The 26,994-nt window shown below is 48.9% G+C and overlaps 2 protein-coding genes across 4 annotated transcripts in view; one reads left to right on the top strand and one right to left on the bottom strand.

Moving 5' to 3' along the window:
- Nucleotides 1–474: 474 nt before the first annotated feature.
- On the bottom strand, nucleotides 475–25,834 carry DNAJA4 (DnaJ heat shock protein family (Hsp40) member A4). 3 transcript variants are annotated; one of them, XM_015424778.1, is made up of 8 exons: nucleotides 25,732–25,834; nucleotides 17,306–17,443; nucleotides 12,957–13,137; nucleotides 10,369–10,473; nucleotides 8,557–8,784; nucleotides 6,308–6,538; nucleotides 2,841–2,941; nucleotides 475–967 (listed from the first exon to the last, which is right to left on the bottom strand). In XM_015424778.1, the coding sequence occupies exons 2-8, from the start codon at nucleotides 17,435–17,437 to the stop codon at nucleotides 752–754; spliced, it is 1,194 nt and encodes a 397-aa protein (XP_015280264.1). In that variant the 5' UTR covers nucleotides 17,438–17,443; nucleotides 25,732–25,834; the 3' UTR covers nucleotides 475–751. The 3 variants fall into 3 exon arrangements, with proteins under 3 accessions (XP_015280264.1, XP_015280266.1, XP_015280265.1); XM_015424780.1 differs by lacking the exon at nucleotides 25,732–25,834 and adding an exon at nucleotides 25,097–25,151; XM_015424779.1 differs by lacking the exon at nucleotides 25,732–25,834 and adding an exon at nucleotides 17,634–17,694.
- Nucleotides 18,738–26,994, top strand: part of LOC107121781 (long-chain-fatty-acid--CoA ligase ACSBG1-like) — a gene marked incomplete at both ends in the record, with an annotated part of 50,703 nt that continues 42,446 nt past the window's right edge. Inside the window, one exon of the mRNA XM_015424772.1 lies at nucleotides 18,738–18,838. Within this exon, the coding sequence (XP_015280258.1) occupies nucleotides 18,738–18,838 (101 nt within the window). The remainder of the gene's footprint in view (nucleotides 18,839–26,994) is intronic.

Below are 26,994 nucleotides of genomic sequence, written 5' to 3'. Positions count from 1 at the left end.
TATCTGACAGAGGAAGCTTTAGACTCTCACCTTATACCCCCCAAAATCTTTTTTAACTGGAGATGCCAAGGATCGAACCTGGGACCTTCTGCATGCAAAGCAGAGGCTCTTCTGCTGAGCCACGGCCCCTCCCCAAGCCTAATGGCTACATCCACCTTAGAGACCAAAAAGAATGCTCGTACCCCCAAAATCTCGGTCTCTAAGCCACTCCTGGACTCGAATCTGGCTCTCTTACTGCAGACCAAGATGGCTGCCCTCTGAAACTATGAAAGCCAGAAGTCCAGAAAAATTCCTGCATTTAGAAGTCCGTGACTAAACTTCTCCGGGAAATCACCTGGGTGGGCCCGTCTCGGTAGCATTAAGCAGACCCCATTAGTTGGGTTTCAGCTCCAGTTCAGATGCCGCAGCTCAGAGTGGGTACTGCCCTGGTCTGTACCCGTGCCCAGCGTGCCCACACCACACAGGAATGGTCCTCAAGTTTTATTTCAAGGAATAAACTTCCAGGAATAATGACAACTTCAAGTCAGACACCATATCAAAGCTGCGAGGTATACATAAATAGTGGTTTTTTTGACACCTCTGGACGTGTCGTTTAACATTCTTATCTTAAATCACACACACACAGGCACACCAGTCTTTTAACATTGGAACAAGGTAACGTGGAGGCGTGCCCTTTAAAAAGGATGCCCGGTAACTCATTGCGCAACCCAGGCTGGTAAATTCCGAAGTCCCTTCTTCAGCCTCTCGGTGCTTAAGACGTCTGGCACTGAACGCCCGTTCTGGGCCCCTCCTCGTCCTCTTCGTAGGCTTCCGTGTGCCGGTGCTGGGGCCGATCCCGCGGATCGAACTCCACGAGGTCGACCTGATCCATGTCGTCTGTGACCATGACGTCTTCCCGGGGAGGGAGCAGGGCTTCTAGCAGAGACAGCCGCTCCTTGGGAAGCCAGTTCTTCTCCGGGAATACGACCTGCAACAGAAGAGCCACTCAATTAGCAGGGAAGAGCTGCGCGAGGCTCACATCTTGGCGTTATTTTCCACAAAGCTTTGTATGGGCAGCATAAAGCCATTAGGAGGGTCTCTCCTCCAATGCTTGGCCACCTCACCTCTTAGCCCAGATCCCAACCACCAAAGAAAGTCCCCCAAGGTGCTGTAGTGGTTAAGTGCACGGACTCTAAGTGCACAGGGGTTTGATTCCCCCACTCCTCCACTTGCACCTGGCTGGATGACCTTGGGCAAGCCGTAGTTCTGATAAGAGCTGTCCTTGAAAAGGCGCAGTTTCTCTCAGAGCTCTCTCAGCCCCACCTACCTCACAGGGTGCCTGTTGTGGGGAGGGGAAGGGAAAGGAGATTGTGAGCCCCTCTGAGACTCCTTTGGGTAGTGAAGGGCAGCGTAGAAATCCAATCTCTTCTCTCTTCTTCATATATTTTCTTCCAACAAACCCTAAATCAAAGACACACCGTCCCTCCTTAAGCACTTTCCTTGCTCCTGCTCATCACCCAGGAAAAGAGATGGTTTTTATACACCTCTTTTCTCTACCTTAAGGAGTCTCAAAGTGGCTTCCAATCGTCTTCCCTTCCTCTCCCCACAACAGGCACCTTGTGAGGCAGGTGGAGCTGAGAGAGTCCTGAGAGAACCGTGACTGGCCCAAGGTCACGCATCTCAAAGCGGCTTCCAATAGCCTTCCCTTCCGCTCCCTACATCAGGCACCTTGTGGGGTAGGTGGGGCTGAGAGAGTCCTGAGAGAACCGTGACTGGCCCAAGGTCACGCATCTCAAAGCGGCTTCCAATAGCCTTCCCTTCCGCTCCCTACATCAGGCACCTTGTGGGGTAGGTGGGGCTGAGAGAGTCCTGAGAGAACCGTGACTGGCCCAAGGTCACGCATCTCAAAGCGGCTTCCAATAGCCTTCCCTTCCGCTCCCTACATCAGGCACCTTGTGGGGTAGGTGGGGCTGAGAGAGTCCTGAGAGAACCGTGACTGGCCCAAGGTCACGCATCTCAAAGCGGCTTCCAATAGCCTTCCCTTCCGCTCCCTACATCAGGCACCTTGTGGGGTAGGTGGGGCTGACAGCTGAGAGAACGGTGAGTGGCCCAAGGTGGGGGAGGAGTGGGGAACCAAAGCTGGTTCTTCAGATCAGAGCCCGTCACCCTTGACCACCCACACCATGCTGGCTGTTGATGGCAGTCTGCAACTCAGTTGCCTCAAGAAGCCACTGGGCCAGGACTTCTCCCCTCCTGCTCTGGGAGGATGGCGAGTCCGCGTGTGTCTCCTTGGGTGGGGGCTGATGGCCAGGGCTCCCTCTGAGCTGTGGAGTCTGGTGAGCAAAAATTCTACCTTGTGAGCAAACGGCATTAAAGTGGTGAGCGAGCGATCTGGCGACTGCATAAAGTAGTTTGCTCTGGAGCCACATCCTTCCTGAGCTAAGACCAAAAATGCATGAGCCGGAAGCTAGAAACTGTGAGCTGGCTCACACTAACTCAGCTTAGAGGGAACACTGGCCAGGTCTTTTTGAACTGCCGTTGCAACAGGTGAAAACGGGGGCTCCAGTTAAAAAGTAACCAATGACTAGGAAAAGCCAACTGTTTACCGTTAACAGAAACCATCTATCTAGGGGTGCCCGCTTTGGACCAGCAGGAGAAACAGCGGGGGGACAGAGGTGACAAACCCAGGCTTGCCCTCCAAAGGCAAGAAACTCTCTAGAAACTCTATGGTGATACCTGAAGCATCAGTGTGCCAACATAACTTCCAGGGTTTTGCCCAAACATGTAACCAGGTGTTGTTTCAGACTGCCACCTGCCGTTCCTACAACTAAGTCGCTTAATTATTTTTTTTTGAAACTTACCAAGAATTGTATAATTAGAGAACCCTTTTCCAGTGGGTTTTTGTAAGTCGGCATCCCCTCGTTGCAGACGCATTTGAGGTCTCCGTGTTTTACCACTTCACCTGTTGGAAGAAGAGTTCCATATTTAAAGTACACTTAAAAAAAATTAAAAAGACAAATGAACTTCTCCAAAAACCTGTTTCTGAGAGTTTCTTAACAGCTTCCAGTATTCCCATTCTACTTGAACAAGGAAGGAAAGATGTATATTTTACTAATGAACAACGCTGTCAGTGGGCTTGCTCGTTTCATGTACTTCACCATCTAGAGTAGGTCTGTGCTAGCTGAACATTTCAGAATTAGACTGTCTGATCGCATGGTTTACTGGGCAGAAAAACAGAACGCTGTTCCCTTAACCACCTTCCAAATGATCTCTATGCACATTTCATTTTTCCTTCGTGATGGACTTCTTATGGCTGAGCATAGCTTGTCTTGAAGCTTTCCACATTGGAGAACCCAATTTTAACCTCCAGAGTGGAGGCATAGGACCTGCTGAATTGTGGGAACAACAGAGGAGGAGTCAGAAGAACTATGATTTCCCCGGTGTACTTCACAGCCCAGTACTGTGAGCAACAGAGGGAGAGGTACAGAGACACAGAGAAACTATCATTACGGTGATGCATCTTTGCATTTCTTTCCCCATCATAAGAACATAAAAGAAGCCAATGCTGGATCAGGCCAGTGGCCCCTCCAGTCCAACACTCTGTCACACAGTGGCCAAAATACCAGATGCCATCAGGAGGTCCAGCAATGGGGCCAGGACACTAGGAACCCTCCCAATGTTGCGCCCCCCCCCCCAAGCACCAAGAATACAGAGCATCCTTTGCCCCAGACCGAGAGTTCCTATCTACCTTGTGGCTAATAGCCACCGATGGACCTCTGGTCCATATGCTTATCCAGTTCCCTCTTGAAGCTGTCCCTGCTTGTAGTCGCCGCCACCTCCTGTGGCAGTGAATTCCATGTGTTAATCATTCTTTGGGTGATGAAGGACTTCCTTTTATCAATTCTAACCCAACTGCTCAGCAATTTCATTGAGTGCCCACGAGTTCTCGTATTGTCAGAAAGGGAGGAAAGGACTTCTTTCTCAACTCGCTCTATCCCATGCATAATCGTATAAACCACAGTTATAAGCTGTCTTCTCCCAGCTGGGCTGTCAAGTCAATGCATACGCTGCTTTCTCGGAGTACAGTTCTGGGGCCATTATGCAATTATTCACTGACGGAGAGAACTCTGACTCTCAAAAGAGTTAAAAGAACACCCCGCCCTTCATTCGGAGTCTCAGAGCGGCTTACGAACTCCTTTCCCTTCCCCTTCCCCTCCCCACAACAGACACCCTTGTGAGGTATGCGGGGCTGAGAGAGCTGTTTTGAGGACTGCTCTTTTTCAAGGACAGTGGCTTGCCCAAAGTCATCCAGCAGCTGCAAGCGGAGGAGTGGGGAATCAAACCCAGTTCTCCCAGATTAGAGTCCGCGCTCTTAACCACTACTCCAAACTGGCAATTGGAACACAGTTATCCTTTAGGTATGATCGCCAGTGGCTGCCCCTTCCAAGAAGCAGGACAAAAACTGGAAGCTTATTGGGGCCTCGTAAGTCAAGTTCTGTGACCCACCTGGCCTCGCTGGTGGACCTCCTGAGGGGCCCCTGGGTTTGGGCCACTGTGTGACACAAGAGTGCTGGACTGGATAGGCCATTGGCCTGATCCAGCATGGGCTTCTCTTCTGTCCTTATATCCACCTGAAGGTCCAGACCCCCTTGACTTGAAAACCACTGTTCTACTAAAACCAGGTAATCATCTCTTAAAAGAAGATTTGCGTCCAGCAGCATCTCTAAGACCAACCAGGTTTCCGTGGTATAAGGCCCTGCTGAGAGTCAAATCTTCGTCCGTCAGATGCAAGCTGGAATGGAGGTCCCTGAGTCCTTAATATCTCCTCTTCAGACTGGGGTTTTAAGGGCTCAGGGACCTCTGTTCCTCCTTGCATCTGATGAAAGGGGCTTCAAGCTCTTGGAAATTTATACCCTGGAAATCTTGGTGGTCTTTAAAATGCTACTGGACTCGAATTTTGCTCTTATGTACTTATTTATTCATAATTGTGACTTTTAGACCGTCCTCCCCTGTACACAGGTGAACATCATCCCCATAAATAAATTGTCAGATCAAGTTTAAAACAATAAACAGATTGAACAGGCATTACAGGTGACCAGTGTTCCCTCTGAGCTGAGTGCGTGTGAGACAGCTCACAGTTTTTTAGTCTCCGGCTCACGCATTTTTGTTTCGGCTCAGGAAGGAGGGCTCTGGAGCAAACGAATTCATGCAGTAGCCAAATCGCTCGCTCACAACTTTAATGCCGGTAGCTCATAAAGTAGGATTTTTGCTCACAGGGCTCCACAGTTTAGAGGGAGCATTGCAGATGACGTGTAAAATTAGCCAGCTTGTATCCTTACCCCGTAGGGGAAGGAGCCAGGCTAAACGGGAGCCCATTGCTGCCCTCGCCCGTAGGTCTGGCACAACATCTCTGCTTTACAGGCCCCTGTGGAACTGAACTAGGTCATGCAGGGCACAGATATAGATTGGCAGAGAGTTCCACCAGATGGGAGCCAGGGCTGAAAAAGCCCTGCCTCCGGCTGGAGGCAGCCGGATTATTTTTCAGGACAGGGATCTCACCAGTAGATTTTTCTCCCCTGAGCGTAATGTGCTCTTCAGGGAATATACCAGGAGAGGCGGTCCCGAAGATATGTTGGTCCCGGACCATTTAGGGCCTTGAAGGTTAACAACCACAACCTTGAACATGATCTGGTATTCAACCTGAAGCCACTGCAGCGTCTACATGACGACCCTTCCTGAAACAATCTCTTAAAAGGAAGCACGGAGACTACTAGTTAAGCTAAGATACTAAGTGCTCGTTTAAAAAAAAAAATATCTTGGGGTTATTTTATGCTTTGGTTTACAGAAGCCCTGCAAATGACCCAAACATGGATTCATATTTTTTTTAAATCCCATTGGGAATATCATGTATATTAAAATATAATTATTTCTTTTTGAGAGGCGGGCGGGGAGGGGGGTGACACAACACAACACCAGTGCTCCCTCTAAGCTGTGGAGTCTTGTGAGCAAAAATTCTACTTTGTGAGCTACTGGCATTAAAGTTGTGAGCGAGCGATTTGGCCACTGCATAAATCAGTTTGCTCTGGAGCCATACTTCTTGAGCTAAAACAAAAATCTGTGAGCTGGAGGCTAAAGAACGGTGAACTAGCTCACACTAACTCAGCTTAGAGGGAACACTGCTCTGGAGCCATCCTTCCTGAGACAAAAATGTGTGAGCCAGAGGCTGAAAAACTGTGAGCTGGCTCACACTAACTCAGCTTAGAGGGAACACTGCACAACACCTGTGCAGTTTTACCAACGTGCTTCCCAAACTCGCCACAAATCTTACCTGGCTTGGTAGTGATTACGAGGACTCTCTCGTCCAGCGTCTCTATGGTCTTTTTGAAGCCGCACAAGGCCTCGGAAAGCTGAATGCTCATTTTCGTAACCAGGTCCTGGCCTCTTCTCTGAAACACGGGGTGGTCCTTCTGATCGAGGACAATGATGACATCTCCGGGCTCCAGGTCGGGCTCTTGATCACCTTCCCCATGAATCACTATTTTCTGACCATCTTTCATACCTGGGGGATGCGAAGCCAGTCGAAACCAAGGTTAGCACCCGTGCACTATTTGTCAAACCGGCAACAGACAAAAGCAATCAAAACCTGTCCGGTAGATCCAGTAGATGGAATATTCAGGGGGTTTGTTTAATAATCGAATGACTTACTTACAAAATCTGTACCCCACCCTTTCTGACCCCATCAGGACCACCAAGGCAGCTGACAGCTCAAACAAGCGTTAGGGAAACACATAAAAACCACTAAACCTGAAAAGTAAAATGCACATCCTAAAAGCACAGAGAAACAGTAACTGAAACAGGGCAGGAAGGAGGGATTATTGAGGGAGTGGAAGGCCAGACGGAACAAGAACGTCTTCGTTTGCTGGTGGAAGACAGTAACAGAAGTGAACAGACAAATATCCCTGGGGAGAGAGTTTCAGTTTGGATGCCAGAGGTAAGGTGGCGCCCTCTCAGGTTCGTGCAGTGGTTAAGTGTGAGGACTCTAATCTGGGAGAACCAGGTTTGAGTCCCCATTCATCCACTTGCAGCTGCTGGATGACTTTGGGCAAGCCATATAGTTCTGTCAGAGCTGTTCTCTCAAAGACAGCTCTCTCAGAGCTCTCTCAGCCCGGCCTACCTCACTGGGGAAGGGGAAGGAGTTTGTAAGCTACTCTGGGACGCCGAGTGAAGGGCGGGGGCATAAATCCAATCTCTTCTTCTTCTTCTTCTTTGGTGATGTCAACAATGTGATCTGAAAATAGGTACTTCGCAGTCCGGAGGACCACTGTACGACCCTGGAAGCCTGTTCTTGTAGCAAAACTTTACTAATGAACACAGTGCTTTTTGGGGAGAGTTAGAGAGGCAGACAGGTGCAGAACAAACAACAGGAAGAGGCCATGTATGAAACACAACTGAAGGACGGGCAGGAGAGATAGCTGTCCCATTGAGCATTGCCTGGCAAGTCTGCAGTAGGTGTCCTAAACTTTCCCAACTCAACTGATGTTCTCGCTGGACCCGAGACTGACTCGGATGGTTCAGAATGACCTGATCTCATCAGATCTCGGAACCTAAGTAGGGTCGGTCCTGGTTAGTGTTTTGATGGGAGACCACCAAAGAAGCCCAGGGTTGCTATGCAGAGGCAGGCAGTGGCAAACCACCTCGGAACATCTCTTGCCTTGAAAACCCTACAGGGTCACACCACAAGTCACACCACAGGGTCACACCACAAGCTGTAACAATGGCAAAAGGGGGGGGGGGCAATGCAGGCACCAGAATGGAACAACAATCTCACCCAAATTTTGGAACTCCCTCCTTGGGTTCATCCGTCTTCCTCTATCAGTGTCTTTTGTCTGCCTTTTTTTTGTTTCATCTGGCATGCCTCCAATTAACAGCTACTGCCCCCTCCTTCCAGCGTTGTTCATGCATTCTTGAAGTATAATGTTAACTGCATTTTTAATAGGTGTCCTAAACTTTCCCAACTCAACTGATGTTCTCGCTGGACCCGAGACTGACTCGGATGGTTCAGAATGACCTGATCTCATCAGATCTCGGAACCTAAGTAGGGTCGGTCCTGGTTAGTGTTTGGATGGGAGACCACCAAGGAAGCCCAGGGTTGCTATGCAGAGGCAGGCAGTGGCAAACCACTCGGAACATCTCTTGCCTTGAAAACCCTACAGGGTCACACCACAAGTCAGCTGTAACAATGGCAAAAAAGGGGGGGGGGGGCAATGCAGGCACCAGAATGGAACAACAATCTCACCCAAATTTTGGAACTCCCTCCTTGGGTTCATCCGTCTTCCTCTATCAGTGTCTTTTGCCTGCCTTTTTTTTGTTTCATCTGGCATGCCTCCAATTAACAGCTACTGCCCCCTCCTTCCAGCGTTGTTCATGCATTCTTGAAGTATAATGTTAACTGCATTTTTAATTGTTGAAATACTGTAGTGTTTTTGTATGCCCACCCCCTTGGGGACCCTGACTGGGTGGGGAAGTCGGCATGAAGAACCGTTTTAAATAGATTTTTTTAAAAATCAAGACCTTCACCTTTGTCGATGTGGATTTCTAAGATCTTCTTCTCCCGCACCACCTTGTTGCCGTTGCAGGTGGTGCACCTGTCCCGGGGGTTGATGCGCTCGCCTTGGCCCTTGCAGTCGGGGCAGACCGTCTGGATCTGCTGCACCATGCCCGGCCCAATCTGCTGCACGATCACTTGCATCCCTCGCCCTTTGCACGTCGGGCACTTCTCCACGGCCCCCTTCTTCCCACCGTAGCCTAGAAACCGGGGGGGGGGGAGGGTAAAGAGTTTCCCATTCAGATGTTTGCCCGTGTTAGACAAAGCCATGGCAAACCAGGCAGCTGAATCTCAACATCGATGCTGAAGTGAGACACTCTGCCAACATACGCATAGACAGAGCATGCCCTGAGCAGTGCCCACTGCTACCCTGACCTGCATAGCCCAGATCTCAGGAGCTAAGCAGGGTCGGTCGTGGCCAGTACTTGGAAGGGCAGCCTCCAAGGAATACCAGGGCCATGACTCAGAGGCAGGCAATGGCAAAGCACCCCTGAAACCTCTCTTGCCTTAAAAACAAGTCTAGCTTGTCAGCTAGTGGTGCATAACGCTAAAAGAGCAGGAACTTCCAGCTGCCAGGCAATCTTAGCATCTCCTGGCCAGTGTTCCCTCTTAGCTGAGTTAGTGTGAGCTAGCTCACATTCAGCCTCCGGCTCACACATTTTTGTCTTGGCTCAGGAAGGATGGTTCCAGAGCAAACTAATTCATGCAGCAGCCAAATCGCTGGCTCACAACTTTAATGTCAGTAGCTCACAAAGTAGAATTTTTGCTCACAAGACTCCACAGCTTAGAGGGAGCATTGCTCCTCGCTATACTACACACAATGCCATATGGTGCTTATTATTAGCACTCGCTGCTACCGTTATGTGTCAGCCTGAGGAGTTACACGAGTCCAATTGATTTGCAAGTATGCAAAAGGTAATTGAAACAAGTCATGCTCCTTCTAAGCTGTGGAGTCTTGTGAGCAAACATTCTACTCTGTGAGCTACTGGGATTAAAATTGTGAGCAAGCGATTTGGCTACTGCATCAGTTTGCTCTGGAGCCCTCCTTCCTGAGCTGAGACAAATGATGTGTGATCCAGAGGCTAAAAAACTGTGAGCTAGCTCACACTAACTCAGCTCAGAGAGAACACTGGTCAAGATATATTTGTGCAAAGGCTGGGAAAACAGGAACGGAAACTAAGCAAGTCTTCCGATACCCAACACCGATGGCTTATCTGCTCTCAAACCGCGGCACGTGGAGTTGGCAGAGCTCAGCTGGTCAGGCAAAGGATTCATCGCTGCTCACCGTACTTTAAAGCTGCCCACCCGAACGTTTCCGGGAAGCCCACGAGCAGGGGAATAAAGCGAAAACCTTCTTCCCTTGACACCTGCGCCCCAGCAACAAATATTCAGAAACAGGCGGCCTCACTCCCTGACATTCGGTGCTTAGTTCCGCCTCCTGAGGCGGCTGTCGGGATTGTGACTGCCTTGTGTCAGAATTCCAAAGGTGCCCACAGGCTCGAAAAGGTTGGCGGCCCCTGCACTACAGACAGCAAGAACCTTAAAATATTGTTGCGTGTTCAGCATTTTCACTAGAGTAGCTTTCAGGGCACTGGAAGCCTTCTATATAATCCAGCTTCCGTGTACCAACTCTGGCGCTTGTTTCTTTGAGGCATGTTTACTCTGCCCTTCCCAGCCAGACGGGTTCGTAAAGTAGCTTACAGTGACTTTATTCTAGCCGCCACTGCGGAATGACAGACGAGCTGCAGAGTTCCACTTGTGTCCAGTCCACAGGAGTCTTTTACCTTTACACTTGTCGCAGATGACGTTCTTCTGGAGCGCCAGCTTCCGTGTGGTCCCGTTGTAGAAGTCTTCAAGGCTGACACTCAGCTGATGCACCACATTCTTGCCTGAAGAAACAAAAGAGTTCAGGCATTCAGGAGCAAGGCCTGCCATTTACAAGGCTCTTGTTCGAAGCTTGTTAGTCCCTCCTCCCTCACATACCCAACATAATACCCTTGTCCTTGAGAAAGCACACATGGTGTGCCTGGTCAGCAAGAACTTGCTCGCTTGGGAACAGGGACGGTTAGTTTTCATAGTACAATCGATCCCCCTCCCCCAGTCAGCTGCCGATCTGGCTGTTCAAAGTTTTATCTTTAAAAAATGATTCAAACCTCACCCAAACGGGAACTGGGCCATTTTGGGTCTCTTCCCCCTTTGTCTTACTGATCCATTCCTTTGTGGCCAGACATCTTTCACACACGCTGAATGATACACTTTCAATCTACTTTGCAATTAGAGTTTACCATGCGAAACAGCAAAAAACCCTTGCAGACGTATCACAGAAGTGCCTTGAAAGTGCATTCAGGGGAAGGTGCTGTGGCTCAGGGGCAGAGCATCTATTTGGTGTGCGGAGGGTCCCAGATTCAATCCCCGGCATCTCCAGGTAAAAGGACCAGGCAGTTGGTGATATTAAAGAACTCAGCCTGAGATCCCGGAGAGCTGCCGCCAGTCTGAGTAGTCAATACTGACCTTGGTGAACCAAGGGTCTGATTCTGTATAAGGCAGCTCCATGTGTTCACGTGGCTCAAAGTGCATTGTTCAGCATGTGCGAAAATGCAGATGGGCAAAAAGGAAAGTTAAGAGAAGTGACTTCTTAAGAGCCAATTTCTTTAAGTCGGCCAACCCTGCACTGAGGCAAGATGTGCATAAATCTTTAGTACTTCTCCAACTGCGTATCAAGCACAGACTATAGGTGAAACTCGAACCAGAGTTGGAAGGGACCTCCAGGGTCATCTAGCCCAACCCCCTGCACAATGCAGGAAATTCACACCCCCCCCCCCTCCGGCTCCATGCTCAGAAGATGGCAAAAAAACCCTCCAGGATCCCTGGTCAAACTGGCCTGGAGAAAAATTGCTTCCTGACCTCAAAGTGGTGATCAGTATTTCCCTGGGCATGTAAGAAAGGGCCACGAGAACTACCATGAAGGGCCACACAAAATACTATGAAGGAAAAACTCTTCCGTAACAGCATGCTTTCTGTATCAGCAACTACACTTTGTATAGCAATTAATTTTTTTTAAAAAAAAATCCCTAAGCTCAACCCTCCAGTATTAAAAAACAGGGTATTTCATGTTTATCACCCACAACGTGCAAGAAGAGAATAAGCCCTGCCCCACACCCCAATCCCTGAAGAGCCCAAGAACCTAAATATTAAGGCATTTCATGAGCTTAAACAGACAGTCTTATTATTTCACGTGACTTTCGTCTGGTAGCACCTTAGAAACCAACAAGATCTGCGGGGGCTTTGAGCTCTCAAGAGTCCAATCTCCTTTCATCAGATAGCTTTGTCTCTTGAAAGCTTACACTCTGAAACGCTTGTTGGTCTCCTAAGGTGCCACCGGACTTGAATCTAGCTTGTTCTACTGCAGGCCGACACTCCTACCCTTTGAAATGATCTTGAGATTTTGTTTTGCAAGATTGTTAAAAAAAAAATTGAATCCAGGGGTCCCCAACATGGTGCTTATGGGCACCACGGCACCTGCCAAGTGTCTTTAGAAAGTGGGCAGGGCCAGATGGGGCTTCTGGCCAGCAAGGCTTCCGACTGGCCAATGGAGATTTGATTGGCGGTGCAGGTTTTTAAAAACAATGCTTCAGCAGCAGCTCCCACCACAGGACAAGGGCCTTCGCTGCGTGATCAAAGGTAAGTGAGGCGGCCATTTTTATTCATTTATTTTGCGGCTGGCTCCGCCTCCTGCAGCAGCCATTTTGTGGCTACGTTCACCACGCTGCATCTGGATTCCCAAGGTGCTCACAGACTCCGAAAGGTTGGGGACCCCTGTTCTAATCGTTATGGGACACTTGATTCAAAGCCTTATAAATGATAAGATGATGGTTACTAACTACAGTGATATCACTGCTGCAGTTTAATATTATGGTTTGCTTTGCTATCATTATACAAGCCCCAGGAATGGGGCAAAACATATAAGAGAGCATGAAATGGGGGCCAAACAGTGTTCCCTCTCAGCTGAGTTAGTGTGAGCCAGCTCACAGTTTTTTAGCCTCCAGCTCTCACATTTCTGTCTTAGCTTGGGAAGGATGGCTCCAGAGCAAACTAATTTATGCAGTAGCCAAATCGCTTGCTCATAGCTTTAGTACCCGTAGCTCACAAAGTAGAATTGTTGCTCACAAGACTCCACAGCTTAGAGGGAGCATTGGGGTCAACTAGAAGGCATTTGCTAGCAACGACACCTCTGCGTTCGGGCAGAGTCAGGAGCTTTTACATTTCAATGGAGCCTTCAGTTAGCTGAGAAGTACACTCTGCACGCGCACAAGGGTTTCTGCAATGCTAAACTTTTAAAAAGTCCCATGCCCTTTTAAAAAAAGCTTCATACCTCTTCTCTCTCTATTCATTCGGCCTCCACCACCAAAGAACATGTCAAAGATGTCCATAGGTGAAGAGAAACCGCCTCCACTTAGGCCGCCTTCTTTAATAGCTTGTTCCCCACCCTGGTCATAGAGGTCCCTTTTCTTGGGGTCTGACAGGACTTCGTAAGCCTGGGATATGAGCTTAAACTACGGAAAGAAAGAGATCCGCTGAATACAAGCTGACCGCTGAACGGCGACAGTAATGTTTCGTTCACATCGCTGAGCAAAGATCCACACGTCACTTAAAGAGACTCGCAAGGGACTTGGGATGGTGTCAGGAAGGGGGACCCCCCAGCCCCCTCCCAGCCTATACAAGGGACGCCAGAGGGGCCTGATGGATCACGCACTGTAGGTTTTGCCCACAAGTACAACATGGGGGTGCATTGGGAGGGAGAGTGCGGGAACAGATCTGGAGACCCCGGGGAGGGGGACATCTCCAAGAGGCTTGCCTGCCTTCCAAGGCCGGTGAAAGGGCCTCCCAGGAGGGGGACCTTCCGATAGGGAATACCAATACACCAAACGGGGTTGAATACAGGCATTGGTTAGAGGAACGGCTTGGGGACGTGGGAGGCGCGCACCGGCAAGAAATAAAGGCAGATTGCCCGTAACGCAGTCCCAGGTGCCGTGGGTGCATGAAAGAGGGAGGGGAAATAGAGAAACGCATGAACCTCCAAACCGGGACTGTGGAACGGAAAAGGTGTCCGTCAGGAGTGAAGGAACTCTCGAGACACCCCAGTATCTGAGGCCGCTACCAAAGACAAGAAGCCTTGACCCTTCCTCTGCCAGGTGCGTGCCCCTACCCCGAGTGGCGGGACGGCTCAGAATCGGGCAGATGGTTACAGGGCAAAAGCCGTATTCTTCCCATTTTTAGCATCCGTTTGATCCCTCCCTGAGCAGCATTTTCGTTCTCCCACAGAAAATGGATGCCTTTTACTGGGAAGAGCCTGGTGAGCCTAGTGGCACTTGCAAGGGACTGGGGTGGGTTTGGTGCTTCCCAGCGGGGGTCCAACCACCCACTTTCAGTGACCCGGGGCTTTCATTCCCACCCCGGCCCTCTGGGTAACAGTGCCAACTGCAATACCGTCTGAACTGTAGAAAAATTCTGCATGCTTTTGCTTGACAGCTATGGAACCTCCCCTCTCAAATTTCTGTCACTTTTGTAACCTTGGTATCCAAGAACAGAAGGGCCCCGTGTTATGTATTCCCGACTGCTTTTCTGCCACCTCGAGGAGTTGAAGATGCAGCATTGGGGTATACCCGTGCTTTTCTACCCAAGGAGGACCTGAAACAGCTTACAACACTGCTCTCCCCTCCATTTTATGCTCACAACCACCACCCTGTGAGATAAGTTAGGCAGAGGAACATAAGAGAAGCCATGCTGGATCAGGCCAATGGCCTAACCAGTCCAACACTCTGTGTCACACAGTGGCCAAAACCCAGGTGCCACCAGGAGGTCCACCAGTGGGGCCAGAAATCCAGAAGCCCTCCCACTGAGGCTCCACCAGCACCAAGAATACAGAGCATCACTGCCCCCGACAGAGCGTTCCCTCTACACCTTGTGGCCAATAGCCACTGATGGACCCCTGCTCCAGATTGTTTATCCATTCCCCTCATAAAGCGGTCTATGCTTGTAGCCACCGCCACTTCCTGTGGCAGAAAATTCCACGTGTTCGTGACTCTTCAGGTGAAGAAGCCAGTTTGGTGTAATGGTCAGGAGCGTAGACTCTAATCTGAGAGAACCAGGTTTGATTCCCCACTCCTCCACGTGCAGCTGCTGGTGTGACCTTGGGTCAGTTACAAGTTCTTTCAGAGTTGTTCTCTCATGAGCAGTTCTCAAGAGAGCTCTCTCGGCCCCAGCTACCTCACAGGGTGTCTGTGGTGGGGAGGGGAAGGGAAAGGAGATTGCAAGCTGTTCTGAGACCCCTTTGAGTAGTGAAGAGGGTGAGGTATAAATCCAATCTTTTCTCTTCTTCTGTTCTAAGCCTACTGCTCATTAATTTTGCTAGATGCCTGTGAGTTCTCATATTGTGAGAAGGGGCGAAAAATAATTCTTCCTCTACCTTCTCTGTCTATCCCATGCATAGCTTTGTAAGCCTCTATCGTGTTCCCCTTCCTTCATTGTTTCTCCAGGCTAAAGAGCCTCTTTAACCTTTCTTCGTAGGGAAGGTGCTCCCATCCCCTTCATCATCATTATAGTTGCCCTTTTCTGCACCTTTTCCAATAAGAAAGTCTGGTCAAAAGTCACCCAGCAATCTTCTGCGGGAGAGTTCAAATTGGAACCTGAGTCTCAGAGATCCTAATCTAACACTATATTGCACTAGCAGGACTAAAGAAATTTAGGAGGGCGAAATTGTGTGGGTTATTTTGACCATGTGTCTCCCCGCCCCCGGTGCTGTTAGTAAAAAGGTAAAAGGTAAAGGTTTCCTTTGCTTGAAAGCTAGCCGAATCTGAATTTAGGGGGCAGTGCTCATCTCTATTTCCAAGCTGAAGAGCCATCGCCGTCCGAAGAAGTTTCCGTGGCCACGTGGACGGCATGACTAAACGCCGAGGCGCACAGAACGCTGTTCCCTTCCCACCGAAGCGGTACCTATTTATCTACTTGCAGTTTCTTGCTTTCGAACTGCTAGGCTGGCAGGAGCTGGGGCCAGAGATGGGAGCTCACTCCGTCATGCGGCACTAGGATCTCAAACTGCCGAGCTACCGACCTTCCAGTCTGCAGCTCAGCGTCTTAACCTCTGAGCCACTGCAGCCATTAGGGCTGGTCAAACTGAGGGATCAACTGAGGCAGATGGGACCACCCCCATCAGTCAGAGCTTATGCCGCACTTCATTTTAAACCTTTTCTATGTACTATAACACTCCACAAACTCAAAAAAAAAAAAAAAGGTACACTGGCTGTCCTAACTTGGCCATCTATGCCGCTATCTCTCTGCAACTTGTGTGCCATTCTCCAGAGGCCCAAGGCAACTGAATTCTCAGTCGCCCAGGCTTCCTAACTTCGCCCTCCCAGCCATCTGACGTCACCCCACCTACACTTGGCAAAACCTTTTGTGAACAGGCATACCCTGAGGAGGCCCTCCAGTATGGAGTGGCAGCAGAATATAAACCGCCCCGATCCCTGATCACAGGGAAGAGCTGATAAATAAATACGTTCCAGAAAAGTTGTGCAAAGAGACAGCAGAAGGAAGACTTTTTGTGGAGGAACGCGACGCGACCCCCTACGATGGTAGGCTGATTTCTTCCTTAGCCTCCGTAGTATTACAGGCTGGCCTCGGGCATACAATCAGTAAAGCTGATGACAGAAATCGATTTGGTATATCAGGAACCTGGTCTTTAGCTTGTGTGGTTAGGGTCTTCCCCTGTACTGGCCTGTGCTAGAGTTGCCAACCTTTGGTGGATACAAGATGAAATATATCACAGCAATATATGAAAACAAGAAAAAAATGCACGTGCCCAAATTTTAACACCAATAACCAATGGATTTAATAATAGTAAGACATACAAAGTACTCAGAACAAATTTTCCATAAACAGGTAGAAATTCACTGGTAAAGTTGATCACAGGTAGAAATTCGCAGGTGGAGTTTTTCCAAAAACAATCTGTAATAAATTCAAAAAAGCCCTTGAACTGTAAAGGTGTAGTGGTGTCTCTGCCAGCTGACTTGACGGACCCCCGGTTCTAAATCCGTTTCAATGATTTTTTTCAAGGATCATGCTGGATTCAAAATTTCAAAGACACACGTAGACACCCATAAAGCATATTCAGAACAGCAATCCTCAGTGATTCCCAATGCAGAATCTATCATTTCTTGGAACCTCCCTTCAGAATTCTGAAGCGTTTCACCATTTTCATTAGAGGGATGGCTGTGATCAGCTTTACTGATGAATTTCTACCTGTTGTTTATGGTAAATTTGTTCTGAGTACTTTATATGTCTTACTATTATTAAAGTCATTGATTATTGGTGTTAAGATTTGGGCACTAACCTTCAGGTGGAACCTGGAAGCCTCCTGGAACCACAGTTACTTTCCAGATGACATAGATCGGTTTCACTTGAGTAATCGTCTCGCTGGGGTCCCTCTGCCCCCCAGGACTTTGCTCTCCAAGGCTGCACACCTGGAGAGGATTTCCCACCCCGAAGTTAGCGGTCCTAGGCCCTGCAGATATTCTCTGCCAATGCTTAGCTTTCTTGGCCATTTCATAAATCAGCCCCTTTTTCTGCCCCTTGCCGGTGGGCCAAGGTTTAATGGTGCCGGCAACTGAGCCCCCTCCCCGTTCGCCCGCCTCAGCCCCAAGGCGCCAGCCGCGGCCCCATTACCCGCTCGCCCTCGCTGGGGTTCTTGTCCGGATGGTACTTCAGCGCCAGTTTGCGATACGCCCGTTTAATCTCATCTGCGCTAGCGCTGGGCTTCACACCCAGGATGTCGTAGTAACCTGTCTCCTTCACCATGGTAGCCTGCAAAGGGCCAAAGAGGAAGAAAGCGTTAAGTGTTTGGAAGATTTTTTTTTTTGGGTCATTGTTGTTCCTTCCCCACCCTTAAGATTTTCCCTTTTTGGGATGACATCTGCCAGACCCCAAATAATAATAATAATTATACACACACACACACACACAATTTTTATTAATAAAAACCTGCATCCCCCACCTAAGAGGAGGCATTCTCTCTGGTCTCCCACATCAGAGGGCGTGACTCAAAGCTTAATTCTGGAAGGGCAGCAGTGCTTGTCTGCTGTCATCAAAGCTATGAAGACTTCTTGAGGCACCCTGAAGCCTAACAAATGGAGAGTGGCATAAGTCAATGTGAAGGCTTTTAGTCAGATGCTCTGCCTCCTGAAGGCTTAAGGGTCAAGGTTTCCCTTACTCGAGAGGTAGTCGAATCCGACTCTAGGGGGCGGTGCTCATCTCTGTTTCCAAGCCAGAGAGCCAGCGCTGTCCGAAGACGTTTCTGTGGTCATGTGGCTGGCATGACTAAACGCCAAGGCACACGGAACGCTGTTACCTTCCCATCAAAGCAGTACCTATTTATCTACTTGCAATTTCTTGCTTTTGAACTGCTAGGCTGGCAGGAGCTGGGGCCAGGGATGGGAGCTCACTCCGTCACGTGGCACTAGGGCAGGGGTGGCCAAACTGCGGCTCGTGAGCCATATGCGGCTCTCGGAGCCCTCGTCTGCGGCCCACAGGCCTTGCCACCCCCTGATCCCCCCCCCCAAAGCAGCCCTTCCTCCCCTCGACAATGCGGCTGGGCAACTGTCAAGCATCTGCTGCAGCTGGCACTGTTGGGGGAGGCAGGTGGGCTTTGTGTGTGTTTAGGTGCCCTCCTTTCCTCAGCAACGTGGCCTGGGCGTCTGCTGTGCCAGCACTGTCAGGGGAGGCGTGTGTGTTTCTGTGTGCTCATGCAAGTTGGGGTGGGGAGTCTGCGGGCACCCTCCTTCCCCTCAGCCACTTGCCGTCCCCCCTTGCACGGCAGCTGCCTTCCCTCCTGGCTAATCCCCCCACCCACTCCATCCTGGCTTTTTTTTTGCAGAAAAAGCTGCAGTGTTCTGGGCTCCTCAGGAATTGCTCATCTCCTTTCTACTTTACAAAGCCTCTTTTTATTCACACTGTATTCCTTCTCCCACCCATTGCTGTACCCTTTCCTCTGGTCTCATTCAAAGGCTTTCTTCCCCCTCCTTCTGTTCCTAGATACGGTAGGAACGCCCTCTTTCTTTTCTGTTCCTAACCTCCTTCCTCCTGCCCCACCCTTTCAATCCATTACTTGGATCTCCGATTGAGGAATGAATGCCCACAGAGCCCTAGTTCTCCTCAGGATCGGCCCCTTGCACCTCTGCAGAAAAACTCCCACCAGGACAGGTTAGCACAAAGAAAACAGATCCCTCTTTCTTTTGCACTGCAAGCGGGCAAGTCCAAGGAGGTGGGGGGGGGGACTGGAGAAGGAAGGAAGGAAGGAATGTGGTACAAAAAGTTAATTTTACGAAGATCAAAGTTTCCTTCCCTTACTGTTTTGATTTTTGTTGTTGGTTCTGAAATCACTTTTGTTGACTGGCCCAGTTTCTCTACCCTCTCTGACTTTGCCCCATCTCTTCTCTCATTTCAATGGAACAGACCGTAAACGGGGAGAAGGGGGTGGGGGATGGCCGGGGAGTTACAGAACAGGACTTACAAATGTGCCTTCTTAGAAACTTTCTGCCAGCAGATACTGGTTGAAGAGGGTGGCGGCGGGGGGAGGGTTCAACATATGCTTTTGTTTTAAGGGAAAGGGTCCTTGTGCTCCTCCCCTGCTTTAAAGAAAGAAAAGGCTCTGGCAAAACCAAGGGGAATTCCCTGGCCTCTTTGAATTCTTGTGTGCAATCTGGGCTTCATCAGAGCTGGCTGCAAGGACAAACAGACTTGAGAGGTGTGTGCGAGCATGTGTGCCTGCGAGCCAGGGATTGGGGGCAGCACTATTAACACTCTATGTTTGTGTGTGTGTTTCTGAATAATTTGTAGTTTGTGCATTTTAATTGGACTGGAACAGGGCTTTTTTTTTGTAGAAAAAACCCAGCAGGAACTCATTAGCATAACAGGCCACACCCCTGACAGCACAGCTTACTAGTATATTAGGCCACGCCCCATGCCTTCCCTTGGCTTGCCTGGGCGCTCTGCAGCTGCGGGGCGCCCACGAGCCCCCCCCCCCCCCGGAGGGGAAGGTAGTTTAACCTGCCTCCCCTTGGCTGGCCTGGGCGCCCTGTGGCTGCGGAGAGCCCGGACAAACCAGCCCAGGGGATGCAGTTTAAACTGCCTTCCCTTAGCTTGACGGGGTGCCCCGCGGCTGTGGGGTGCCTGGGCAAGCCAGCCCTTGGCTAGGCCAGGGAAGGCACGGGGAGGGGGATCGCTGTCCAGGCCTTCTGTCTGTAGCCACGCACGCAGAGGTTTTGGCTGTAGTGGGCGTGGCCAACTCTGAAGCCAGCCGGAACTCCGTTCCTGTGCGTTCCCGCCCAAAAATAGCCCTGGACTGGAATATTTTGTGCCCTCTGCCTCAACTTGATTGCTGCACTGCTAGGAGCCTTGAGTCAGAGGGAATGAGGAGAAAAAGAAATGGTTTTGTTGGGGGGGGGGGGGGATGGCAGTTTCCTGTGGCCCAAGCAAACTAAAATCTGTATGTGATATATGTTGAGTGGTAACCTTATTCCTATTCTTCAGTGATGTCAAGTTTAGGATTTTCAAGAAAAAATACTTGCAGGTGTTAGAATGTGAGTTTTTAGTTTACTCACGTTAATGTGTGGATTTTGGTGAATATCAATTAGAAACAAAGTGAAGGTAACTCCCTGCCAATAATTATTTTGGAAAATCTGAAAGCTTATTCCATGTGGTTGTTGTGATGATAACACGGAAGAGGAGAGAATGATGATGTATGCCGCTTTGAGTCCATCTTGGGGAGAAAAGGAGGCCTACAGATAGGAAGTGAACTGAACAGCAGCAGCACTCTAAAAAAGCTGGGGAGCTTTTCAGTAGGGCATTTAAACCTACGAACAGGAATGCAAAAACATCTGCTTGCTAACATTCTCATCGCACACGTATGCTGAGCAAAGAGTAAGCTTTGCTGACTTGGGGGCAGGCCTGGGCTTGCCTTGTTGAATGTGAGAAGAGACCAGGTCTTGGGAAACCAGTTTGGTTTAGTGGTTGAGTGCGTGGGACTCTAATCTGGGAGAACCGGGTCTGATTCCCCACTCCTCCTCTTGCACCTGGCTGGATGACCTTGGGCAAGCCGTAGTTCTGACAAGAGCTGTCCTTGAAAAAGAGCAGTTTCTGTCAAGAGCTCTCTCGGCCCCACCTGCTTCACCGGGTGCCTGTTGTGGGGAGGGGAAGGGAAAGGAGTTTGTGAGCCGCCCTGAGACACCTTTGGGTTGTGAACGGCGGGGTATAAATCCAATCTCTTCTCTTCTTCTTCCTCTGTCCAAGACCCTGGAGAGCTGCCAATGGCCCGATTCATTATAAGGCAATTTTATTTGCTCACAAATGCAACAGATCTAACTTAAGTAGTACTGGGATCAACAACAGTTATTGGATTAAAAAACTGGCCTGCATAGTAAAGATCTTTTTGCAAATGGATCTTTCATCTTTGTGGAACTGAGCTGCAACAGCGTTCCCAAAAGAAAAGAAAAAGCCCTTATTTGTACATAGTTCCATTGTTCGATTGCAAGTGATTCTCTTGAAATACATTTGCTTATTTGGGGGTGGGCAGGGGAGATGACAAACAGATTCCCCCTCTTTCAAAACTGTGTAGTGTATGTATGATTGCATTTTTTAAAAAAATCAAGGTGTTTTTTTTTTGCAAACTAGCTTATTTCGTTCACAGTTGTTTATTGCTCTGTCGGTGTTTGATGGGATAGGCAAAAGATGCGTTTTCCACAACTCATTTTTGTTGTGATGTAAATAAGCAATTGTGCCACTTGCCTATGAAAACGTCATTATTTGGCCCCAGCTGGCCAAATAAAGAGGGCTGAGAGTGCCCCCAGGCGTCTTAGTGCTTGCTTGGGAAAGCATGAATTTTGGGGGTGGCACCTAAGCAAGGATGTGACATCACTCTGTGACGTCATGTCCTGTGATGACACTTCCAGGTCAAAGGTCAGGTGATGGCACTTCCTAAGCCCCACCCCTTCCAATGATGTAGAATCCTGCACCAAAACCCTTCCTCTTCCTGTGATGTCACTTTCAGGCCACTCCCCTAACCCGCCTCTTTCTCCGTAGTCACATTTCATCTATGTGGCTCTTACATGAAGCAGGTTTGGCCACCCCTGCACTAGGGTCTCGAACTGCCGAGCTACCAGCCTTCCAGTCTGCAGCTCATCATCAACCTCTGAGCCACCGCTTACGCTGCCATAAACTGACTAGTCTTCAAGAAGCCACAAAACTGACTCTTCGGCCCTGATCTGGATAGCCCAGGCAAACCCGATCTCATCAGATCTTGGAAGCTAAGCAGGGCCAATCCTTGGAAGGGAGACCTCCAAGGAATACCCAGGCCAGGACACAGAGGCAGGTAATATCAAAGCCACCTCTCTGAAACGTCCTACCCCCACTAGGCGTCGCCATGACTTCCAGGCTCGCAAGCACACAGGCACACACAAAATACAACACCCCCCCCCCCAAAAAAAACCCCTTACTCTTCATAACGGTGCTTCGGTTCATAAGGTTTATTAGAAGCCCAAGTACATTTTTCTCCTTGCAAAACTAAGGTCTTGTTTACGTTTTACTGCCTGAGACCAGAGAGCTGCTGCCAGTCAGAGCCAAGCTACCACGGCCTTATGGTTCCACTCTGTACGAGGAACACTTCACTTCTGTGTGTTCTTTAGGCAGCAGCCTTTCTAAAACCACAAAAGGTGGATCCCTCAAGCAGGTAAACATACACAGCTCAGCCAGAAATGAATCCGCAGTGAGGAAGCAGCCTCCTGCCAGGGTGTTGTTTGTAACCTTGATCCTAGGAACAGGACGCTCAGCTAGCAAGAGTGCCCCCTAAACTGCTCCTTTCCGTGCTATCTTGGTAAAAACGGATAGCACCTTCTGGTTAAGATTTTAGAATAAGAAGTCCTGGGTTCGAATGGAGCCTCACTTGTTAACTCACTAGGGGAATCTTCCCAGCTTAAACTTTCAATATGGAGACCACAGAACCATCCAGTTGGAAGGGATCTTTAGGGTCATCTAGTCCAATCCCCCTGCACAATGCAGGAAATTCACAAATACCCCCCCCACACACACACACACCCAGTGACCCCTGCTCCATGCCCAGAAGATAGCAAAAATCCTCCAGGATCTCAGGCCAAACTGGCCTGGAGAAAAACTGCTGCCTGACCCCAAAGTACAAAGGGATAACACTGTCCTGCCATCCACACCAACAATCTATTTTTTGAGTCCAGTGGCACCTTTAAAACCAACTTTTTTGGTCTTAAAGGTGCCACTGGACTCAAGCTTTGTTCTACCCACTTGAACCCACAATCTATATTACTCACCAACCCTACACCCCACACTTAATAACATCACCACTATTTACCACACAGCTAAGTACACAGATACTGTTAATAATATACCTATAATGAATAATACCTGTTCAAATACGACCTGTATTTGTGTTAAGGGTACTGATGCCAGTGATCATAAGACAAATTCCACTAAGATATATTACATGTAACAACAGTGTTAAAACAGCTCCAGCACTGCCAACAACACTAACGCTCAAAACAATGTTGACACAAGTGCTGTACGCCAGGTGTGTCGAACATGTGGCCTGGGGGCCGGATCAGGCTCCCAGAGGGTTTCTATCAGGCCCATAGTGGAACTGGCTGTCTCCTGCTTCTTCCAGTTCTGCTGCCGCCGCGTCATCATAGGTTCGCAGCTTACAGATACACACACCTGAACAGCAGTCTCAAGATTGCAACAGCACAGGCATTTTCATGCAATAATTCAGAGCAAGAGGTGTCAGTTATCGGACACTGTTAAATAAACAAAATATTACAAGACTGCTAATGTTTGAAGCATGTTTTGAAGTTAAAAAACCCCCAACCTTTGTGTTTGTATCCTTTATAACATTTATATCTCTGCTACCTGGCATTACATTTTATGACACACAGGGCCCGGCCCAATAAGGTGTCATTTATATCAGATCCAGCCCTCATAACAAATGAGTTCGACACCCCTGCTGTAGACATTGGAGCACATTGCTAATGGCAGACTATTAATAGCACTGACGCTGTTAGAAGCACCAACATTAACCACAGTATTAAGTCCTAAATAACTGGATATAAACAGGGATGTCAGTTCCCTGGAATTACAACTGATCTCCAGATGACAGAGATCCGTTCCCTGGAAGAAAATAGCCGCTTTGGAAGGTGGACTCTATGACAGTATACCCCACCGAATCCTCCATCCCCACACTCCACCCCCCCAAATCTCCAGGAATTTCCCAACCTGGAGCTGGCAACCCTAGATACAAACATATACTTGGGGAGTGTCAGAAGCACTGGGTACCACTCACAGCACTTACAGTCATGACCTGATGAACCCAAGTACATCAGATACTAATGTCGGTCATCGGAAGTCGTAACATAAAGTATTTTTATTCATGACATTCATGCATTATGAATGAAAACACAGTCGACACAAACATTATTTGACTTTTACATTAAGGGACGGGAACAGCATATTTTACTTTTCTATTAAGTGGAGGGAAGTACAATCAGGAGTTCTACACTCTTACAGTGTGATCCTATGTAAAGTTACCAGAGCTGTTCCCTATCTATTTCAGTGAGCTTGGGAGGAGGTAACTCTATAGGGGACTACACAGAGTTTTTTCACTGATCAGTATTTATACTAACTATGCTCCCCCACCCTTACCAGAATTACCAGTTAATACTGATTAATATTAATATTACCCTCCCGCTGCCCGCTGGGAGACTCATCAATTATCATCAATACCAACTAATACCAATCAATACCCTTCAGCCACCCCGTGAGACCTGTCGATCAGCAACAATAATCGTGGTAGCCAATATTACCTTCCCGCCTTCTCAGAAACCGGTCACTTTGCATCAACACCTATTGATACCACTCTCCAACAGTGCTCCCTCTAAGCTGAGTTAGTGTGAGCCAGCTCACAGTTTTTTAGCCTCCGGCTCACACATTTTTGTCTCAGCTCAGGAAGGACGGCAAATCACTCGCTCACAAATTTAATGCCAGTAAGCTCACAAAGTAGGATTTTTGCTCACAGGACTCCACAGCAAATTGCTCTCCAGCCCCCGAGACTTGTCAATGAGCATCAATGATCATTAATACTCATTAATACAACCCTCCTGACACCCACCTTTGAGACCTGTCAATTAGCATCAATAGTGATCAATACTAATCAATACTACGTTCCGACTCTCCCACCCCGGGAGACGTGTCAAATAGCATCAATAATAATTAATACACACTAATGCAATTCTCCCAACCCCCCAGAGATCTGTCAATGGGCACTAATACCAAATAATAATAATAATAATAAATACTACCCTCCCGCCACTCACAGGAGATCCATAAACTAGTAACAATAGTAATACCAATTAAAACTACCCTCCTGTTGCTCCCTGGGAAACCTACCGATTAGCATGAATTAGTTATAGTGTTTCGCTGTCATTGTAACTCTGATCCTTATGCTAGTAAAATATTTGAAAGCAAAAAGAAAAATTAGCACGAGCAGGAATTAATCCTAATTAATACCACCCTCCCCGCTGTTCCCAGGAGACCTGACCATTAGCAACCATAGTAATTAATACTATCATCCCTCTCCACTCCCAGGAGACTTTTGTGTTTAAATACAGGGTTACCAAATGCCCTCTTTTTCGGGGTGTCCGAGAGGGTGTCCGTCCTCTTTGGGGCTTTTTTTTTTTTTTTTTAAGAAAACTGACAAAAAAATTCCTCTTTTGGGGGTTGGAAGGTTATGTAGGAATATTCCTAGTCCTCAGCAAGGATGACAGCTTAAAAAGCAAGACGCTTTAAAGTGAGAACTGTCATAGCGACCACTTGTTTAAAGTTAGTCAGTCGGGAAACAAGGTCCCCCCCCCCTTTTTTTCGCTTTTCAAAATAAGGTAACCCCCAACTAATACTCATTAATACTCATTAATACTCCAATCCTCTGTCAATCCTCCCCTCTCCCCATCATGGGTGGCCCTTAAAATAGCCCGCTTGTGGCCCAATCCTCCCCACACCCAAGTAGTAAGAAAGAGCATATTTACTGCTACTTTTCTCCGCCCAGTGGCGCCCTCAGAGAGTATTAATACTACACCCTCAGAAAAGTAACAATACTCGGCAGCGCGTCACCCTCCCACTCCGGACGGCGGTTTCTCTCGCGCGCGACCGGCGGCTCCCGCGGCTTTTATATAGGCGGCCGGCGAAGCTTCTCGAAAGCTGACGTCACCGAAGGCTCTCGAAGCCTCTGGCAGAGTCCGGGCGAAGACGGAGGCTCCCGCGTAGGTCGCTCAGCCAATCAGAGTAGCCGGTGGCGGCTGTAGCCAATCGGCACCGCGCGGGGGCGGAGGGCGGCGGAGGCGAGCCGCGCTAAAGCTCCCCCCTCCCCCCCCCGCTGCTCCCTTCAGACGGTGAGGAAAAACCCACCTTTTTTTGGCAGGGCGGGGTGGCGTCCGCGCGTGGCGTTGCCGAGCAACGGCCGCCTCCAATCGGAGATGAGAGGGTGGAAGTTCCCCGCCCACTTTTCCCAGGCCGGCCCCCCCCCCTTCTGTCTCAGAATCGAGAGGCGGCCCGAGTATCAGCCTCCAATGGGGGACAGCCTGGGAATACGAATTTGCAAACCAGACGTTCCCCAGTATTGTATTATTAATTTATTTATTTCAAAATAATAATGATCATCATTTATGACGATCCGACTCGCTTTTTAAAGGAAAGAGATAGTGCTTTTGTTCCCAAAGTTGTTTTTTTTTAAAAAAAGAAGCAGGTAACCTGCCCTTTGGGTTGCCAAACTCCAGGTGGTGGCTGGAGATCTCCCACGACCACCACTGATGTCCAGGTGAGAGAGATCAGTTCACCTGGAGGAAATGGCTGTGGTGGAAGGTGGACTCTATGGCACTAAACCCCACTGAAGTCCTTCCTGTCTGCAAACCCTGCCTTCTTCAGGCTCCAGCCCCCAAATCTCCATGTATTTCCCACCCCAGAGCTGGCAACCCTACCTACTCTGTTTTTTGAGCTCTTATGTTGTTAGCCCAACCTTCCTGTGGGGTTGGAACTTGGAACACATAAGTTCTCCCCTCACAACAACCCTGTGAGGCAGGCTAGACGGAGAGGAAAGTGACTTGCCCATGGTCATGCACTGAACTGCATGGTTGAGGGTCAAAATTTGAACTTAGATCTCTGTAGTCCTAGCCTAACGGCTACATCAGCCTCCAATTGAGGTTAAAGCATTCCAAAGTGGCCAAGGAAAACCTCACCCAAAACCAAACTACAGATTAAAAATCACACGAAGGTGATGCGGACCCAGAAGACCA

This window comes from Gekko japonicus, unplaced genomic scaffold (genome assembly GCF_001447785.1).
Source record: "Gekko japonicus isolate JY-2015 unplaced genomic scaffold, Gekko_japonicus_V1.1 scaffold892, whole genome shotgun sequence".
NCBI lineage: Eukaryota > Metazoa > Chordata > Lepidosauria > Squamata > Gekkonidae > Gekko > Gekko japonicus.
Note: the sequence above shows the minus strand (reverse complement) of the source record. Positions and strands in the feature narration are given on the sequence as shown.

Excerpts from the sequence above, each read along its gene's own strand:
- DNAJA4 (XM_015424778.1), bottom strand. The coding sequence starts at position 17,437 with ATGGTGAAGGAGACAGGTTACTACGACATCCTGGGTGTGAAGCCCAGC. Across the intron at positions 8,785-10,368 it reads CATCTGCGACAAGTGTAAAG|GCTACGGTGGGAAGAAGGGG; the intron begins GTAAAAGACTCC and ends CCCGGTTTCTAG. Across the intron at positions 2,942-6,307 it reads CGTAATCACTACCAAGCCAG|GTGAAGTGGTAAAACACGGA; the intron begins GTAAGATTTGTG and ends TTCTTCCAACAG.